This window comes from Mus musculus, chromosome 5, assembly GCF_000001635.26.
Source record: "Mus musculus strain C57BL/6J chromosome 5, GRCm38.p6 C57BL/6J".
Classification (NCBI taxonomy): domain Eukaryota; kingdom Metazoa; phylum Chordata; class Mammalia; order Rodentia; family Muridae; genus Mus; species Mus musculus.
Genome location: NC_000071.6, coordinates 96,997,401 through 97,018,339, shown reverse-complemented (window position 1 = coordinate 97,018,339; position 20,939 = coordinate 96,997,401). Strand labels below are relative to the sequence as shown.

The 20,939-nt window shown below is 44.2% G+C and overlaps 1 protein-coding gene across 3 annotated transcripts in view; it reads right to left on the bottom strand.

The window, feature by feature from the left end:
* The window catches only part of Bmp2k (BMP2 inducible kinase), a 93,377-nt gene extending 72,709 nt beyond the window's left edge, over positions 1-20,668 (bottom strand). For 2 of the 3 annotated variants that reach the window (XM_006534788.4, XM_006534789.4), the window contains exon 1: positions 20,244-20,668. In XM_006534788.4, coding sequence (XP_006534851.1) covers positions 20,244-20,412 — 169 coding nt within the window. In that variant the 5' untranslated portion in view covers positions 20,413-20,668. The remainder of the gene's footprint in view (positions 1-20,243) is intronic. The other variant, NM_080708.1, reaches the window with a different exon arrangement.
* Positions 20,669-20,939: the final 271 nt, after the last annotated feature.

Sequence of the window (20,939 nt, the reverse complement as noted above, 5' to 3'; positions counted from 1 at the left end):
TATATGAAATAAAATATAATTTAGGATTTACTACATTTAGATATTTGCTGTACAGGAATAATGTCATTCAAATCTGAACTTTGTTACTATCATGCCTAACCTTGCTGTTTTTTATTTTAAATGTTTAACTTATAATAATAGTTCTATTTTTACTATGCAAAAATAGCTATTTTAATGTTTCCCTCTTCTGCTCTTGTTTTCTGTAGGACTGGGAACTAAAGTGATGATATCACTCATGCTTTTTTTTTTTTGAGGGGGTTTTTTGGGGGTGTTTTTTGTTGTTGTTGTTGTTGTTTTTTCGAGACAGGGTTTTTCTGTATAGCTCTGGCTGTCCTGGAACTCACTTTGTAGACCAGGCTGGCCTCAAACTCAGAAATCCTCCTGCCTCTGCCTCCCAAGTGCTGGGATTAAAGATGTGAGTCACCACCATCTGGCGGCACTCATGCTTTTTTAAAAAGTGATGAGCCAGTGGGTTAAATACCCAGCCCTGCTTCAGAACTGGAGCTGTACTGCATAGTATAAGCCATTCCAACACAAAGCATTAACATGACTTGATCCCAGGAAGCAAAACTCATTTAGAATACCTGGAAACTGAGCTAACCTGACATTAAATAACTTCCATACAACTACGTCCCAGTCACCTAGTTCTGAGGTAGTTAAATATACAAGATAGACTAAGAAAGCTAGCATACAGAAAGCATTAAAATATGCCCTGACTATCCACAAGGAAGCCAGGATGTGTGGTAATTTCACATCCACCCCAATGAAAATCCACTTTTTTTTTTTTAAATGTGGAAGAAGAACCAGATCACAGTGAGCAGGATATGTTAACTCCCCTTTTATCACGGCCCTGGCCCTAACCCGCCAGTGCTTCCACTGGCACTTCAACCATCTCAAGCGTGCCAAGGAAACACAGTGCCTTCTGTAATTACTTCAGAAAAGGATACCAAGGAAAATCCCAATCGGAGCCAAAGCATCGGCAGAGAGCCTCTATCTGCTACACTGCAGAGGCATCAGCAGAGCCTCTATCTGTTACACTGCAAGCCTGATACCAAAGTCTTGGCTCAGGAAACAGATACATATTTACCCATTCTGTGTCAGCTCTAAGAAAAGCACGCGCTACAGTGTTTCAAATACTTTACCTTGAGTTACTCAACACAAACAAGACTTTCAAACCGAAGGAGCAATCTGTAGAATTCTTCCCTTACAAAGAAAGCTTGTCTAGTTGCTATTTATCAGATCTGTCAGGCAGAGTGGAGCACATTTGCTCCCAAGTCCCTGTGCTTAGTATTCCAGACTCAGTGTGTCCTCTCCCCACTGGGGATGGAAACCCAGCCCACATCATCACTGCTTTCCAACAACATGGACAACGGGAACACATCAATGAAGAAGTCTGTGTTTGACCTGGGTTAACAAGCAAAAAGTCTGCCACTACTGCTGAGCTGTTTGGGAACTTGGCTAAGAGATTATTTTGGAACCCACTTGGATAGCATCCTTGTGGCTTACCAGTTTGATCAACCCGGCATCATCTGGGTAGAGCTAGTCAAACTCTTCCAACAGGCATGTTCAGCCTGGGTTCTGCCTTATAAACAAGCCGCACTTTTGATAGAAAAGCCGGTCACTGTGGCTGGAGAGATGGCTCAGCAGTGTCCTATTCTTACAAAGGAACAGGGTTTGTTCCCAGCACCTGCGTGGGGCCTCTAACTCCAGCCCCAGGAAACCCAATGCCCTTTCTGGCCTCCACAAGTGTGCATACACCACACATACCTAAAAATAAGTAGTAATGACATAATACTTTTAAAATTCTTTAAAATGCTAAATGTTCTCTTTTGTTAAAAGCCAGTCATACTGAGACAGAACTTGTATATTAAACAATACACATTCAACATTACAATCAACGTGAAAACCTCTCCCAATGAAAATAGTTATATGCGCATCAGACACTGGAGGGAAGCACAGCCTGGGACAACAAAAGCACCATTCTTTAGATAATCATGATGACTATAAATGGCTACAGACATTATGCAAATAAGCATAATATGTTACAACAGCGTTTAAATCATGAATTTTGATGAATCAAAGAGCTGACTGATGAAAGAAGCCATGAGGCTTAAGGGAAGTGAGCAGGGGCATATGGGAGGCTCTGGAGGGAGAGAAGAGAAGGGAGAAACGCTGTGATTAAAACACAATCTCAAAAGGAGATGCTAGCTCATATAGAAATGGATTGGAATATGTAACCAACTGCCTTTTCAACACTCCCGTTCCACGTGTTTCTCCCCATCCTTAAACCGTCTCTTCAACTGCTTTTAAAGGTTAAGGTCCATGTACAAAGCGCTGGAATCCAGCCCAGCACAGAAAAAAAGAGGAAAAGAAGATGGGGTAGGTTTCCGAAAGGTATCCAACAAGTATACCCATTTCCCCTGTTTCCTTCCACCACATTTCCAGCTTCTCGCCAGTCCTTTGGCCTTGGCTATCTTCCGGGAGTAACTAACCTCTTTCTGACTGGATTTAAGGCCACTCCAGAAGCTAGAACCCATTCCTATTAATGAGCCTGTGGCTAGGTAGGTCATGGGCCGTGGAGAATCTGCTATCATCATTCTGATAAGCTGACACAGTATTGTAATAACTTATGGCTGAAACCCCACATCAGTGCTTTGCCCATCTCTCACCCGAGAAGTTTCTTCACTCAGAAAATGGCAATCAGCAGAGACTCCCAACAGGTCAGCATGCACAGGATGAGAGAATGCAGAGTGCTCAGCCCTAACTGGACCATCTGTTATCATACTCTTCATCCCAAGGCTAGGATCACTGTGGGAGAGGGGGCAGGAAGACCATAGGAGCCAAGGTGGAGGATAACTTAGGAAAGCTGTCTTCCAGGCACAGCGGGGAGCTGTGCTCTGGACTCACTGCAGTTGTCACAACAGGAGCAAGAAGGGGACACTCAAGCCAGACAACACTACTGTACAGAGAGGAGAGGTGAGCAAGAGAGCTCGCCTCCACCTGAGATGCTTCTAACATCCGAGAGCTGCTGGGAGAGGCAGGCAGCAACAGTGTGACCCTGCTAGGCTGACAATCTTCCCCAGAAGGCCAAGAGCAATAGAACAACTTCTGGGTGGATGGGGCTGGGGGTCACAATGGATGGGGAAATTCTCTAGGCAACTAGAAGATTTCTGCAAATGTTCCAGCATAAAGCCGTGATAATACCACTGCCATCTCTTAGCTGTGTGAGCACAGTTTATAGAAACAGTTTGATTAGAGTTAGTTAACTTTTCAGACAGGACTAGGAAACAGCTGGGAAGGGCACTCGTTACCTAACGTGTGTGTGCTGAATTTGAGTCCCAGTACTTCTAAAATAAAATAAAATTCAACAATTAACATGTTGGACAGAGCCAGTGTCACAAGCACAGAGTACGTTGTCATCAAAGCACTGAGTACCCAAGCATAAATTATCACTCAACTTAGCGGCATGGATCTTAACGATGTGTGGTTGGCTTAAGGCAGGCATTTTACCTAAAAGACCAATTAGTCACATATGCTTTTAAATAATAAGTCCAGTGAAATTCTGTGAAGGTTTCTGGGTAAGAGAATTCACTGTGACTTCCCTAAAACTTCTTAAGTAGCAGGTTTAGTCACCCTTGGGAAGGAACATGGTCAGCTTTTGCAAATTCTTTCCAGAATCAAACAACTTATTTTATGACATAGAAAGTAATCAAGAAAGGAAACAAAGCAAGTCATTTTCACTGGTGCAGGTGTCTACGACTACGACATTTATAAACTATTCCCATAACCTGTGAGGTGGCACACACCTTTAATGCCAGCACTCGGACAGAAGGAAGAGGTGGATCTCTATGAGTCTGAAGCAGTGTCTATGTAGCCGGAGCGGCCTTCAGCCCCTGATCCTCCTACCTTCCTTCCCGGCAAGCACGGCATCCGCTTTCACAAAGACTTAGCGCTGGTAAAGCCCACGCACTTTGCTTTGTCCACTCTTTTGTGCTCTTTCTCATAAGTACCATGGCATAGTTGTTAGGTTTTACCCTTCCATGTGTCTTAACACAATCAAGTGAAAGAAGCCCACTACAGACAGACAAGTACAGCAGAGTTTCAATTATTGAAACTCCTATCAGAGTCCAATTCAGAGACAAAAAGAATGGTGGCCAGAGACTGGGTTAAGAGAGGATAGGAAGGTAACATGTGACAAAGAAAATAAAACTAAGTTTACAAAGTTATTCCTATAATCTAGAAGTTACTTCCTGAGCCATCCTGTGACATTAAAGAATCCATACAACAAAGCTGAGAGACTGAAACGGGTTGGGTTTCTAGAAGGCACCCCATTTTCCTTTGTTTCCTTCCACCAAGTGATATAATTTCACATTTTGTGACTTAAAATTTTTCTTTACTAACATGAGTCACCTTTAGAGAGACTAGCCCATTAAAAACATCCAGACAAGACATTCCTACATAGGGACTTTCATTTTATCTTTGATTCTTAGGCCTTAAAGTAAGACTACACAACCAACCAAGGGCAAATTATGATATCTCAAAGATCAGAATAATCAACATGATTTTTTTTTTTAATGATGAAAGGTTATTTCATTCACAATATGAGCATATGCTATTAAGCTTATGGAGTTTCAGGACCTAACTGAAGAAAACTTCACTGAATGAATTTTAAAGGGAGAAAGACAAACTGAGTCTGTGGCTCACACCAGGGATCTCAGCACACTTGGACCCACACCCAGGATCTCAGCACACCTAGACCCACACCCGGGATCTCAGCACACCTGGACCCACACCCGGGATCTCAGCACACCTGGACTCACACCCGGGATCTCAGCACACCTGGAGTCACACCCGGGATCTCAGCACACTTGGAGTGCCTGAGTAAGAGATGCATGAGCTCAAGAGCAGCCTGAGCTACATGCTACGTTCCAGGGCAGCCTTGGCTAAAGTGTGAGACCCTGCTGCTACCACCCCTGACACATACTGAGGGGGGAAGGGAGGAGGAAAAGAGATTATTCCTAGAAAAGAATACTCAATAATGGGAACAACGATTTCCTCATTTACACAGTATTCATGTCACATCAGTCAAACTCCCAACAGTGAAGAAACACCTAGAATCCTTATAGACCTCAAGTCTTTCCCTCAATACAGAATTACTGTTCTTGAGATTAAAGACCTAGATGAACCTGAAGACTGAGCTGCTGGGAGTTGCTGGTTATGGTTCCACACAACAGGAACAATCAGAAACAAGAGGCAGGCAGAGGTCTCTGAGTTCTGCACAGTGTCTGTCTACTGATGGTTCCTGCCATAACAAAGTGGGTATTCACGGTAGCTCTCGTGGATTCACAGGACAAGGCGGTCTGTGACAGTAGAAGCAGTGTCATCACCTCACCCTTGCTAGGAGCGCAGGCCCCATGAGGGAGCAGCAGTTTAACAAGCCCAGGTTGGCTGTAGAGCGTTGGGTTTGAGAAACACTGTATCAAAGGCTGGAGCAGCCAAGCCACAGTCCTAAAAACTTTAACCCAGCTACAGCAGCCAGCTCCTCAGACAGAACCCCTCCTCACAACTCTCACTCTCAGAGCCTGAATGCAGCCAGACAGTTCAACTTACCTCCACGCCCACATAAGATATTTTCTCTACTCTTACCCGCATTTTCTTTCCTACAGTAGAATAGTCATTTTTAGAATTAATGGACTGAGTCAGTCACCTGTCTGTTGCTGTAACAAATTACCCAAAGGAATTAAATAAAGGAAAGGAGGTTTCTTTGGTCCCACGCCAGTTTAAGAACATACAAATAAATCAATAAAGAAAGAAAGAAACAAACTATTAAAATCCTTTAACCAAAACAACAACAACAACCAGAGGCAGGTATTTGTGAGTCCTAAACAAGCAGTATCAGCTGCAAAGTGTATAGTCCATACAACCAACAATACACACTAGCTCAGCCATAAACAGCACCGATCTAACACAATGTACGCCATATAGAATTTTACATGTTCTGACAGTTACATTAAAATATCAATTAGTAACATTAATTTTAATAATATATTTCCTTTGACTGAACATATATAAAATAATCTTCTTTCAATATATAATCAATATTATAAAACTATCAGGAACTAGGTATGTGAAACAGAGTCCATATAGCATATGTGAGACCCAAAGTTCAATCTCAGGCACCAACACACACACATACATATATTTAATATGAATATACATTTATAAATAATATATATATATCTTTTACATTTTTCATAATAAAGCTTTAAAATTTTGTGTTTATGCATATCATATGTATTAGACCAAACTAGCCAGCAGACACCTATGACTACTAGCTCCTAACCCAGGACCGCTTTACCATACAGAATAGAAAAAGATTCTTACTAGTGCTAGGTCTATATATGTAAATCTGTAATGTTATTTTGGCTGCATGAAGTATATAATGAAAATTCAGTTTCACATAGATGTAGGTAAAGACTATGTTTAATAGTCTTCTTAGAAAATTATATATGTATATATATATATATATATATACACACACACACACACACATCTATGTATGTATGTATGTTATTCTTTCCTACTCAGGTAAAACACTAACAATTTGTTTCTTAAAGACCAGTTGCAATATGGCATCTGAAACCTTATCACTGACTTTTTGTGCTGTTATATTTAATATCCATGTGTTAATCATGTGCTTTGTAAATGATGTGTTGGAAAATACACCTCAAACTATACAGCTGTTCCATTATACAATTTTTTAAATTGCATTTGTTAATATCACCTGTCTCCTCAGCCGTTAAAGTAATGAGGCTGTCAACGTTATAATAGCAGATACACGTTCTCCAGGGTTATAATTGTTTTTTGAAAGTTCAAATTCCAACATTAATAACACCTGTCAGTTGTTTTCCCTAAATGACACTCAACTCCAGCACTTGAGAGAACTGGTTGCCAGAACCCAGATCTAAATGCATAATCAGTTTGTCAGCCATGCCTTCAAATAAAAATGGTATTCCGTAAGGCAGGATTCTGAAAGCTTTTTCTCAATTATTCACCATGTATTCACCATTACACAGCAAAAGCAAGCCACATTTCTCATGTCATTTAATGATATGAAACACATAGCCAGTTAGGTAATGAGAAGGAGCTCAAAATCACAAATGGTTAGGCACATGTGCATGAAAGCCACGACACATCATTAGGGTACGCTCACAGAAATCACAGAACATGGCCAAGTACTGGAAAGACGAGGAGGCTGGAAAGTTGAGATCACTGCGCACTGCTGGGACTGTAAACAGTACAAACACTATGACAAGCAGAATGGAAGCCTCCGAAAACTAGGCACAGAATAGATAACAAAAAGTTGTACAACTAGGGATTCATGCATGTGTTCTTGCATACCATATACATACATACATACAAACACACACACACACACACACACACACATATATATATATACACACATATATACATACACATATATATATATGTATATATATAAATATATATTATACACAACACACATATACATCTCAACATATATACACGCAATTGCAGCCTAAGGTAGAAACAACCCAAATGTCCATGAACAGGTGAACAGACACCCAAATGTGACATGTGACACATGGAGCAGCACCAGACTTTAAGAGGATGGGGAGCTGGTTTTGAAGGCACAGGTCAGTGACCCCAGCACTTGAGAGGCTTAGGCAAGCTGGCTCCCTGCCTTTAAAAAAAAAGATAAAAGATAAAAGAATAAAATTCTGCCGGGCATGGTGGCACACGCCTTTATTCCCAGCACTCGGTAGCAGAGGCAGGAGAATTTCTGAGTTCGAGGCCAGCCTGGTCTCCTGAGTTCCAGGACAGCCAGGGCTATACAGAGAAACCCTGTCTCGAACAAAACAAGAAACAAACAAAAAAAACCAAAAAACAAAAAAAACAAAAAAAAAAAACAAAAACAAAACAACAAAAAAAGAATGAAATTCTGAGGCAAACTATACCAGAGACTAGTCCCGAAGAGATGATGCTAAGAAAGCCAGGCATGAAAGGACAAATGCTATCTGCTTCTACTTCTAGGAAGTGTCTAGACTGCTCAGATTCCTAGAAACAGACTAGTGCTTCTCGGTGGCTGAAGGGAGGGACAGGGGTATCCATTTAGGACGGACCCTGCTCTGCTAGGCGCTGCTTTGCTGGGTTCAGCTGACAAAACTGGTGTAGTTCTACATGGTGTACCGTGAAGAGCATGGATACATTATCTCATGTAGGGCAGAACTTCTCTGCAGAAGAATTACAGATTAATTCAACGGAAGCCGGGTGTGGTGGTTTGAATGAGAACTGTCCCCCAGAGGCTGATGTGTTTGACCCCTTGGTTCCTAGCTGTTGGTGCTGTTTGGAAAAGTTATGGAATTTCAGGTCATGGAGCCTGTTTGGAGGAAGTACATTAACGGGGTGGGGAGTGGGGTGAGAGTCTATAGCCTCACACTACTTTCTGTTGTGTTCCATGCACCGGGCCCTTCTCCCTCTACCTTCCCCCATCCTGCTTCCTAAGGAAGCTGAGATGTGATCTCTCAGCGTCCTTCTCTAGCTGCTACGCCTTCCCTGCCACTATGGACCTCTAAACCAATAGAATTGTAAGTCAACTCATTTTAAACTTTCCAAATTAATCAGTCTTGCCCCAAAAGCTGTAGCACCTGATTTGATGATCTTCAAAAAGAATAAACAAGCTTCAACTCTGAAACTCAAGATAAAAATGTTTAGGAGCATTGCACCCCCATACTCCTCCATCATTAAAAACTCTAGCTGTCGGCCGGGTGTGGTGGCGCACACCTTTAATCCCAGCACTCGGGAAGCAGAGGCAGGTGGATTTCTGAGTTCGAGGCCAGCCTGGTCTACAGAGTGAGTTCCAGGACAGCCAGAGCTATACAGAGAAACCCTGTCTCGAAAAACCAAAACCAAAACCAAAAACAAAAGCCTCTAGCTGTCTTTCAGAGATACCAAAGTCCTCCAGCCTCCTGACACCAACGAGCAAGTCCTCGTCTTCATCAAGAGGCCTGCTGTATGTGCACAGGGCCTATGCGAGGCATTCACATTAGAAGAAGTGCTAGGGTAGAGCCATGAGGTCTAAGGGCATGCTACACTCTAACCAACACCAGCACAGTGACTCTGGGCTCCATCACCTACTTCCCTTCCCGCAGTTAAAAATGAGGGAACTAAAATTAAATAAGCAGTTCAATTATGAAAAATCTGATGGAGCACTAGCATTCTCTAAAGACTGTCAGTTCGACAATACTAATTCTATTCAATACAATGTTTAGATCATTTTCAAAGGGAGACTGATATGTTATCGTTAATTCCGGATTTTATACACCAGACACGAATCCTATCTCTAGTTTTCCAAAAGGTGAAAATCAATAGACCTGACTTCACATCATCCATCATGGCTCTTACAATCTGAATATGAGCTGCACCCAAAAGGCTAAGTTTCGTACTCAGTCCTTCGCTGTTAGCAGCATTCAGAGGTGCCGAGGTTTTAGGGCAGGGAGGGACAGGCCTATGGGGGTGTGCTTTTACAGGTCAATCTGTGCTCTCCCCTTCTCTCTGGCTCTGTGCAGCACGAGGTGAGCCACTCTGCTGCAGCACAGGCTTCTTGCTATTCTGTCTCCTTGCTGTCCCAGAAGCCATGGCTAAGACAGGTCTCTGTTAAGTTGTCCTCTTGGGCCGCCTGTCAAGGCAACATTAACTTTCTGAGACGCCTGCAGCTTTCCAGCAACAGCAGTGCTGGGATGCAAAAACAAACAAACTGTTCATGTACGCATCAAAGTGTCTTGTTCTACAAATTCATGAGATTCATAAAAATCCAATTCTGAACAACGAAAAAATTTCATAAATGTGCTTCCTACATCTTCTTTGGATCAAACTATCACAAATACATAGTTAGTAAATAAATAAATAAATAAAACAATAAAACCCTGGAGAGATGGCTTAGTGGTTAAGAGCACTGATTAAGGCCCTGAGTTCAATTCAGCAACCACATGGTGGCTCACAGCCATCTTTAATGGAATCTCTGACTCCCTCTTCTGGTGTGTCTGAAGACAGAGCACTCACATATACAAAATACATGAATAAAGAAATCTTAAAAAAAGAGAGAAAGAAAATCCAGACCTGGGAGGGTTGTCTTCTGTTTTGTTTTTCTTTTAAAGACAGGATCTCATAATAAAATCCTAAGCAATACTCCTGCACCACCCTCTTAAGTCTAGGCCCCCATGAGCTACCGTATCTAGGTTACTTGCATAGATTCAAAACCTACCATTGAAATAAGATAATAAAAAGATAATAATGTGCTCAAGTATGAATAAGAAGTACTTTTTGAAGAGAAGAGAAGAGAAGAGAAGAGAAGAGAAGAGAAGAGAAGAGAAGAGAAGAGAAGAGAACTCATGTTGAAGACTTGACCCAGCTGGAAATCACTGAATCATGGGCTCTGACATCACCCATGGGTTAATACACTGAATTATAGTCACACAAGGCAACAAGTTCTTGGGAGGTGATGTCCTACAGAAGAAGTGAGCACTGGAGTTGTGCCTGAGGTCCCACACCCTTCTGTGTCTCTGAGATGAACGGCTCCACCTCACCCAGCCCAGAAACAAAGTCAGGGGCCACAGGCTGTCTGACGGTCTGCCTGATACCATGAGCCCAAGGTTCCCCCTCTTCTCTTTACACCCTTCCCATGAAGAGTCAGCACAAAAATGAAACTACAGCACTACCTTTACTAGATTAGAAATAAAAAACACTCGTTTGGGTTGAGATTCTGAAGTTTTTCACTTGGAATATATAAGTAGTATTTTGATAAAAGGTTTTTTTTAAATGCCAAATACTTATCAGTCCACTTGACTATTTGTGAAGATTTTAACTGGGCAGGTTGGATCAATTAACTATAGCACTATACTAATGAGATTCAGAATTTACTATACTCCTAATGTTAATCGACCATATGTGTGTGTGTGTGTGTGTGTGTGTGTGTGTGTATCACAAAAACTTTGATATCCACATTACTGCAATTAGCTATCTTATAAAGTTGTTAGTCATCACAGAAGACATCATCAAAAGATTATGCACAGCTCAACACATGTATTTACCCTAATTCTGAAAACAAAAAACAAAAAACAAAAAGTCCGCACCCTACTGGTTAATCTGTATCATCACTTTCCTGACACCAAGGATAGGACACTAACAAGCATTCAGCAGCAGTCTATGAGGCAGGTCACAGAATGAAAGTGAGTCACTGCATAAGATCACGCTTCCTAGGGAAACACTTCACAGGATTCAGTTGTGAAATATTTCACTATTTTGCTTAACGATTTTAGTATAAATATCTTAATGATTCCAGAGTGAACAGTAAAATCTAGCCTACTGATAATCCCATTCACAAGAAGACAGTTAAGAATGTAAAAGTCCAAGCCAGTCCTAACAAAGGTCTAGCCATCAAGCCCCTGGGAAAACGGGTAACTATAGCATTTAGGCAGGGAAGGGGGTGTCAGAACTCTTTTGCCTCTTAGAAGTGAAGTATGGAAGAATGTCAAGTTAATGACGCTGTGCTATGTGCTATGAACAAAACCATATACACCACGGGTGTTCTCTCTGACCTGGTGCTAAGATTACAAATGTCCTAATCGGAAAGAAAAGTCAAGGTCTACTAAGGTGATAAGATAGAACTAAGTAATTCCAATGTGGAGTCCCAAAGCTAGAGGAGAGCCCCAAAAGATGTTTCCCTTCCTCCTGATCTCTTACCCTCTCAGCCACCCATCCAATTAAGCCTAGGTGCTACCCCCCACCCACCCACCCAAGAGATGGCCACATGCAACTGACCAGTCTCCAAAAGGGTTCTGCCGAAAGAAGAGTTATACACGGCCCAGTTAGAACCACCCAGCTCCTAATATGTAATGACTTCCTTTAGTGGAGCAATACCAGTCAAGGGACCTCAAGCAAGAACATTTTGAAAGCCACACCTAAATAAACGTTAATAAAACTTAAACAAAAATTAACTAGACAAGTAAACAGAAAAAAAAAAAAAAGCCAAAATTCAAAACCCAATCTCATGCAGAGTCTCTGTCCACCTAGTTAATACTATACCTACACTATTATAAAGTACCGTCTTCCAGTTCCTTCCTATTTTAGTTTCTACCAAAGAACATAAAAGCAGGGCTGAGGGCTGGGGCTCAGTGGCAGTGTGAAGGAAAGGAGTAAGGGGGCAGGGGAACAACTGTTAGCTGCAAACCAGCAGAGACAGGCAGCCATATTGAATGCCAGTGAGTGGGTCTGCTCACGGTAGCATTTACTAGGTCTTCTGGTCATGTGGAAGTCAAAGATTCACCTTTCACAAACACACTGAATGTCTACTGTGAGTACAACATGTAGAGGTAACACAGGACAAGCCAACTCCTAAATGGGCTACATTTTAAAATAACGAAAAACTTTTATTGGAACAGAAAAAAATTGAGTAGGTGCTATCACATGAGAAACAGATGCCACACCTGGGGCCATAGGTTGAGACAGGTTTCAGGAGCAAACAAAAGGTTTGCAGTAAAAAATTGTATTAATAAATGTCTCCTACAATACCCAATTTTAACAAGGGGCAGGGGACACAACAACAGGTGTCTGCACTCCAGTCAAATGTAACAATACAAGCTAAATAAAACAGAAATGTCTTGGTCTCTCCTGCCAATTAGATCAACATACCACAGGCTGGGTGATGGACCAACCAGGGCTTCTTAAGCTTTGTCCACCCATAAGCCCCTTCTGCCTAAGAAAGGTACTCGGTATGCAAAACAGATACTCCCATCATGCTTCAGTGACAACACATTGTACAGAAATGTAAAGGAATCTTTGGCACACACAGCTTCCCATTTATTAAAATAAAAGCAAATGTATGTACTAACGCAGTGAGTGTCCTCATTTGCTTAGACACAAGGAATCATATCTTGGCTAAATATTTGATTCTTCAGAACACAAAGTATTTTCAATGTTTGTCCACTGATTGATATTTCCACTTTATAGTTGTTGACGCTCAGTACAAAATGGCAAACATGAGTTTAGGGCCATTTCAGAAATTGTCAGAAAGTCTGCCGTAGACTCAAGCCAAAATTCATTAAACAATTTTTTTAATAAAAATCAAACCAACAATTCAAATAATAATTTTTAAACATTCTAATGTAATGTAATGCAATCCGAATATAAACTAATTTGATATGAGGGATGGCAACAGGAAAACCCTCCCGCTTTGTTTTTCTGTACTTAAAGCACTGTGTTTCTAGAAAAGCAGAAAAGTGTGTCCAGTAAAAGCACTGCAACTCCTAACGCCAACTCTCCACCGGAGCCAAGATGTTGCAGGCGGTGTTTGCTGATGTTGCATGGTAAACCAGCATGCGCTAGGCAAGGTGTGCATGCTCTGTGCTCAGATCCCAGGCTGCAGAGGAGGCCTCCAGAGCACCCCGGAGGCCTTACACGTTTGATTTTCAATTAATTTTTAGTCTTTGGTCATTCAGAAACCTTTTACTGTTGCCAAAATTCTTCACACCCGCGCACACCCACACACACTGTTACATAAGCCACGGGGTGGTGACCCACAGTTTAAGAAGCTGGGATATAAACAAAACATTCATTTCTCACAGTTCTAGAGACTAGGTGGCCTGAGATAAAGATGCAGGCGGATTCAATGTGGCAACCGACAGCTGTTCTGAGAGCAAACCGTCACAAGGCTAGGATAGGCTTTCGCCTGACTCTGAGCTCTGCTCACACTGACCGGCCTCTGGCATACCGTGGGAATGGCATATGATCCCATTTTCAGTCTTCTCATACACTGAATCCCTGTTTCAGGGAGGGAATGTTTCTAAAGAATCGAACTCAACACAGAAAGAACAATTATAAGCACTGGGTATGCACGAGAGGCCAGCAGCCAAGGACCGGGAATCCTGGAGACCTCGCCGCCTCCTTTGCACTCACAGAAAACTCTCTCACAGGTGCACGGGCTGTGCCTTTCTCTGCTTTCATTTGCTGTGCTTTTCTTTCTCAGAAGCCACCTCTGCAGAATAAAGCAAGCTATGTCGGCAGGATGAGGGGACTATGCACAGACCCCAGGCTGGTCTTGACGTTAGAGCAATTCAGTGAAATGACACTCGGAATTAACCTGCCCTCACAAACGTTTAAAAATAATAATAAAAAAATGCAGAGTCCCCTGGCCTGAGTAAAAGATTTTGATGGTCCAATAAAGAGCCCTTCACTGGTACTTTTCAACTTGCAAATTACATCTTCAATTATATTAAAAGCATGTGGTTTGAAACAGAATCCAGGGCTGTGAGCTCCCTCAGTGGACGAAAGCACCAGCCCACAAGAACTGAGTCTTCAAGGTCCCATGGAAGAAAGAGAAAAAAAGTTCCCAAAAGTTAGCCACTCTGACCTCTACACGGGTGCTGTGGCATGCACCAGCACTCTCAAGTCTACAGTAATCATGAATAAAATGAAATACGTTTACTTTTAAAACTCAAACATCATCACAGTTGAATGACCGTGGAAGAGTACAGGAACTTGTACATACAGCAGCAATTAAGATTCTTTCTAGCCAGATGCATTTGACCCCAGCACTCCGGAGGCAGAGGCAGGCTAGCCTGGTCTACAGAGTGAGTTCCAGGATAGCTAGGTCTACACAGATAAACCCTGTCTCAGAAAATGAGGGAGGGAGGGAGGGAGGGAGGGGAGGAAAGATAGAGAGGGAGAGAGAGAGAGAGAGAGAGAGAGAGAGAGAGAGAGTGTGTGTGTGTGTGTGTGTTTCTAGTTTCCCAAAGTTTACTATCTCCTAGGAGAGGTAAGAGACCAACAATAAATAACTATCTTAGTGTTTTTAAGGGCTAACAGGATCACATGTCAAAACAAAAGACTGAACGTGATACAACAGATGAAAGCAAATGGCCACAGGTGTCCAGAGGAAGAAAACAGCTACCATAACCATTACTTCGGAGCAGGGATTACACCAAGTAAAGTGACAGGCAAACACCAATGTGAGTCACAGAGTCACAAGAAGCAGAGCAGCACACTGAGGCTGGAGCAGAGTCCAGGGGTGAAACCGTGAAGGAGGGTCGAAGAGTACCAAGGGCTGCAACAGCCAGGCCCACAAACAGATCAAGCAAGTACAGCTCCACGCCCCTTCTTGAAACAGCCCAGGTTTCCAGGCATCAACTCCACACTTGTCTAAAGTGTGGCTCCAGACGTTGCAGCAAGGGTATCAGGTACCACACACCCAAGTCCCACTAGGCATGTCTTCTCAGACACCTCTGGAACCTCGGTCATTCCCCAAATCTGTCCTGTACTTAGCAAATGCTACTTCCGTTTAAGAGTGGTATAGTATAAGCAAGTCACGTTGACCCTTCTCCCCTCCTCAAAAGACCCTCCAAGGCCCCTTACATTTGAACACTAACGTTTTAATCTCTACTATGTCATTTTTAGTCATTTCACTTTACACATTTCTCAACCATTTTCTATCTAGCAATCGGTATGACCGTAGGAAAATCAGTTACTTTTAAAAATTATTCATTATCTTCCTGTTACGTTTTAGATAAAACCCCAGCTCAGCCTGCTGAGCAAAGCCCCGTACCATGGTCCACCATCACCACCACCTTGGAGCTGTCTCCAACATGACCCATCATCACGGTCCACATGACCCTGCTCAACAAGAGCATCTCCATGTTTCACTGCTCTCTGAGCACGTTCCAGCTCCTGAAGGTCTTCCTCACACAGGGCCTGCTCCTTCTCAGCCTACTTTACAATAGCCCTCTCTCCACAGCTCACTCACCAACACTTCCTTCCTGCCCTTTGGCTTCTGCTAAAGTGCTGAAAGGCTCTTCTTCGTTCCCTAGACTCAACCGTTCTCTCTAAGGCCATATGCTTTCTCTTCACTTTTAACCACATTAACCAAAAGGTCTCTACTTCTTTAACATGTGTCTTCTGCATTACACTAAAGGGCCTACTGAGCTAGAGAATACCTGTATATGAGCCACACTTAATACGAACATGGAACCCAACAATCGTTGATATTTCTGTGAAACTCTCCTTCTATCCTTCCTGTCCTCTCCTGGTAACATTAACTTAAGTCTCTGGGTAGCCAAAGATGATTTCTTCCACTAAAATACTCAACATTTACTACTGCCTTTACTGCAAAATTAAGTGTACAATATGTTACTACTTTCCTATAAAATTAACAATGAGGAGCAGCTAATATTCAGCTTAGACTCACTCACTCCACACAGCCAATGCTTAGAAGGCAGTATGTTCACAGACTTCTGTAATTCTCCAATTACTGAGAGCAGCACAACCATACAGTAGGAATTACCGTCTCCATGCTCTCAGTGCCATGCCTATTCGGCCCAGGGAACCTCAAGATTGATTGGCTCAGCCCATCTTCCATGTTATACTCCTGACATCCCCTTTAAGGCCATTCTCTACACTAAATATGTGGGTGGAAAAAATAACTATCCACAAGAACCAACTTCCTGAGTGTGGTGTGTGGCAAGCGCTCACACTTTGGGACTCAGCTACACTGCGAGTGTCGGGGCCAGCCAGAGCTACAGGAGACCCTGTTTCAAAAGAACAGAACTGAACAAACAAGCATTCTTCCTGCTCCCCTACACAAGCATCAAAACCCTTCTTTGGGATGGACAGATGGACAGCAAACCAGCCCTCCCTCTTAATGAGAGCTGAAAGGCTGCACTGAGTTATATGTGCTTGGCAAGTGGATGTTGTTTCACGCTAAGACGGGCAGGTGACTCTGCCTCATTTAAAAGCTCTAAGTCAGGATTAGTTCAACTCCTGAAACTGAGTCACTTTTTGAGAAAACACAAGAACATGCCTCGCTATGGTATCAGTCCTAAAAACTTTCAGTAGAAACTGAAAGCGGGAGAAGGGGAGAGATCCAAGCACGTTCAAGCATACACATGCTTGACTAGAAGGACAGGACATAAAGTGTTTCACAGAGAGAACTGCACCAACAGTTCAGCGCACACAGAAGTATGCCCCTGAACATGCTTTGGTTGCAGCAGCTAAGGTACTACTCAAATCCATGCACACGTGTGTAGGACAAGAGCCGGTCACCATTTCAGCACTCTCGCGTTTTTCAACTTGCTGAAACTCCCCAAGTCCCTATTCTTGGCACTTCTTGGCACTTGCAGATATAACGAATGGGCGGAAAGCTGAGTCTCTTCACTTGCATGTTCCTACTTTAGCTCTCTTACTGTCCGTCAGCAAGGGTCCTTTCCCGGCCACGGAGAGTGTAATCTGCTTCTCAGTTACTTTTTATTGGTGATCTCTGTGTTTAAAAAGGTTCCTGAGCACGGCACAAGCTAGAGTACACAGGTGCAAGAGACGTTCTGGTTTTCCTACAAAGAAAACCTGTGAGATAATCTTCATTTTGGCCTCAGCTAGAGATATGATATACTAAAGAAATCACTAACACGACACTAAACAAGGTGTCTTTAAACACAAAGGATAGGCACACATATAAATCAGCCGACCAGGATGCTGCGAAGCAAGGCTCTGTGGTACCTAACCCTGCCATTTCCCCTGGAAGCAGTGACTCAGTATTTGCTAAGCCAGTGTTCATTCCAACTTGTAGAACACAGTCAATTACAGAGTAAGACAGAGAGTGGTATATTGAAAAGACAAGCAGTCACGCTGAATGCCACGCCTCTTCACACACACTTGCCTCAAATGACAAGCAAGTCTGTCAATTATTGATTAATCATATTTATATGTGGACCAGACTTGTGCCTAGCATCTCACCTAGCCTGCAGAATGTTGAAAATTAAAGTGAATAGTCTTTCAGTTGTGTGCTCTAGAAAGGGAAGCCCAGCTCATCGGAAAGAAGCCTAGGGCCCTGCCTTCTAGAGTTAAACCTGACCCAGGAGCCAACGTGTAAACACAGGAAATTCCATCTTTCATAAAAGTTCCTTCAACCTTTGCTTCCACCTACCACCTGATCACTCATTAAAGCCAAGTAAGTACCTATTTTCATGGGTTTTTTTTTTCTTTGTTTTTGAGACATGGTCTCTCTTTGTAGCCCTGCTGTCTTAGAACTTATTATGCAGCCCAGGCTGGCCTTGAACCCACAGAGATCCACTTGCCTGGTATTAAAAGAGAACACCACCACGCCCAGCAATTAATGAAATAAATTTTAATGAGGCAGAAACCAAAAGGTAAAGTGCTTGCCAAGCAATTATCAGGACCTAAATTCAGATCCCATCCCCAATTTCCATGTAAAAGCTGAGCACTGTGGCCTTCTTCTGGGGGCCCCCAATGCTAGCAGAAAAAGAGAACAGGTGGATCACTGGAGCTCACTGACTAGCCAACCTCGCCAGCCTAGCCAGCCTAGCTCTGAGTGCAATCAATGTCTTAGAAACTAAGGTGGAAAGCAAGTGAGGAAGACAACGTTGTTCTGCACACAAGTGTACACAGGCATACACATGCATGCACCCACAGGCATACACACACACAGGATACACACCACGAATACCAAACAGAAACACTTAAAGCAAAAGTCAGTGGAAGCCGTGCATGTTGATAACAACCTGCGTACGAGCCCAGCACTAGAAGGCTGAAGCAGGAGGATGGAAAAGTCAAGGCTTGCCTAGTAACTTTAGCAGAACTGTCTCAAGTCTGGTGTGACGGGCCTACCTTCATGTGTGTGTCCTCTTGCACATGCACGCGTACACACACACACACACACACACACACACACACTGAACACTCTAACAGTGATATCAATGCTCCGTTACTGAGTAACAGAGTGAGGGCTATAAGATTTACAGTCTACTGATGAAATGTTAGTACTTTTCTTAATACTAAGAGACCTGAAACTCAGTGAGAAGGGCTAACACCATTCAAGCTACACTTCAGTGTACTACTGAACAACTGACAGTATACTCGTGAGTTGACAGCCACCGATGCTAACACCTACCCAACTTAGTTCACACTTGAAATTCCTCTTGAATCAATAGCTAGCAAAGTTTGCAATAGAACAAACCTATCAAAACCACTCAGAAACCCTTCTCAAAATCTGGCAATCTCGTCCCTCCACTTCACCAATGTTCAGAAGGGGGGGGCGGTGCTGTTAATGTGAACAATGGCCTACAAAATCAAGACACACACTCCTGATAATGTAAGTCTGCTTTTCCTTTATTTTATAGACAGAAGCCCTCAGCTCTTTCTTGTGCTGGTTCCTTTTGTTCATGGAATTTCAAAACTACAAATGGGAGCTGCCTTGTTTTTCAAACACAGAATATCAAGACGGCTCCCTACAGTCTCTGGTTTTCTTATTCTTATTTTTAAGTCACTCACATACATACAAGAGATTATTTCTCAGGGACTTTTTCAACATATTTCTTAATATTCCACATTCAAAACTTCAGAGGTCAAGGCATGCAATAAGAAATCAGAAAGTATTTTCTACAAACCAATTACACCAGAGATACAAAACTAAAGTCAAGAAATATTTTTAACACGGAGTAAACTTTGTTTTCCCTAGCTATGCTTTTACACGCTGTCATAACCTCCTTCAGACAATAAAAGAGCCACCAAAACCTCACATGGAAAAGTTAAACTGTTCCACTTTGCCTGTTAAAGTACTAACAAAATGACACAGAGAGGACAAAAAACGGGACCTTGTGTGAAGATTCTAAACAACGAAGATAAACGTGCTTCAAGTTTACTCCCACACGCCACCCCTAAGCAGCCACTGAACTTGGAAGACCGTGCCAACACACACACACATACACAGAGAGAGAGAGAGAGAGAGACATATTATCTGTATACATATAGCCATATACAGTGGTTTGGGAGTCCTGTTTTGTTTTGGTTTTTAGCAGAAACAAACCCCAGCGGAGTCCACCGCCCTGGAAGTCCGGGAGGCTCGGACCCGAAAGCAACGCAGGACACCGGCCAGACAGTGTCCCAGCACTGCTCCATCTGACCCCCTAATGAGTCACGGGTCCAATCATGACACCACATCACTTACTGGGACGTCTTCTATTTCTTTCCTCGCGCCAGGAAGAACAGAGAAAGATTTCAAACTCCTAAGCAGGCAATCGTGCCCGCACCGGAGCTGCCAGCGGCTTCACACCGGAGCCACTGTCCAGCCGCCGCCGGGCCGGCCCCGCAGCCGCCGCCACACCCCGGCCTCCCTCACCTGCCTCCCGCCGCGCCCGTACCTTCGGCCAGCGACTCCTCCAGGGTGACCTGGTAGCGGCCGACGGCGAACACCCGGACCCCCATGGACGAGCTTGCGAAGCCGCCGCCGAGCCCGCCGCCCGCGGCCCCGCCAGCCGCCGCCCCGCCGCCGCTGCCCTCCGACTTGGGCATCCGAGAGAACTTCTTCATGGTCCCGCCGGCGCGCTGGAGGGCACCAGGAGGGCACTAGGGCGCGCGAGGGCGAGAGCCCAGACCCGCGCGTCGCACAGCGGAGCGCCGGGCGCGGCCGACCGTCTTCGAGGGGTCGCCGCCCTTCGCGCGCGCGAGCGTCGGTGCGCAGCGGCTCGCCGCGCCTCACATTCCGCGCGTCCCGAGCGCGCAGCCCTGGCCGCCCGCTGCAGCTGCCCGGCGCCCGCAGAGCCAGCGGGGAGGGCGGGGCCGGGGCGGGGCCGGGGCGGAGCCTGGCGCGCGGGGCGCGAGCTGCCCGGGAAGAGGGAGGGGCCGGCCGAGGGGGGCGTGGCGCTAGGCCCGGCGGCCTGCGTGCCCTGGAGACCGCAGCTCGGCCCGGCCCGGCTCACACCGATGCCGCCCGCCCCTTGCGGCTGTTGGGGGGCGCGGCGCCGGTGCCAACCGCTTGCAGAGCCGGGCGCCGAGCCCCGCGCGCAAGCGCGCTGTCCCCGCCGCCGGAAGTGACGGTTCCGGCCCGTGTCACGTGG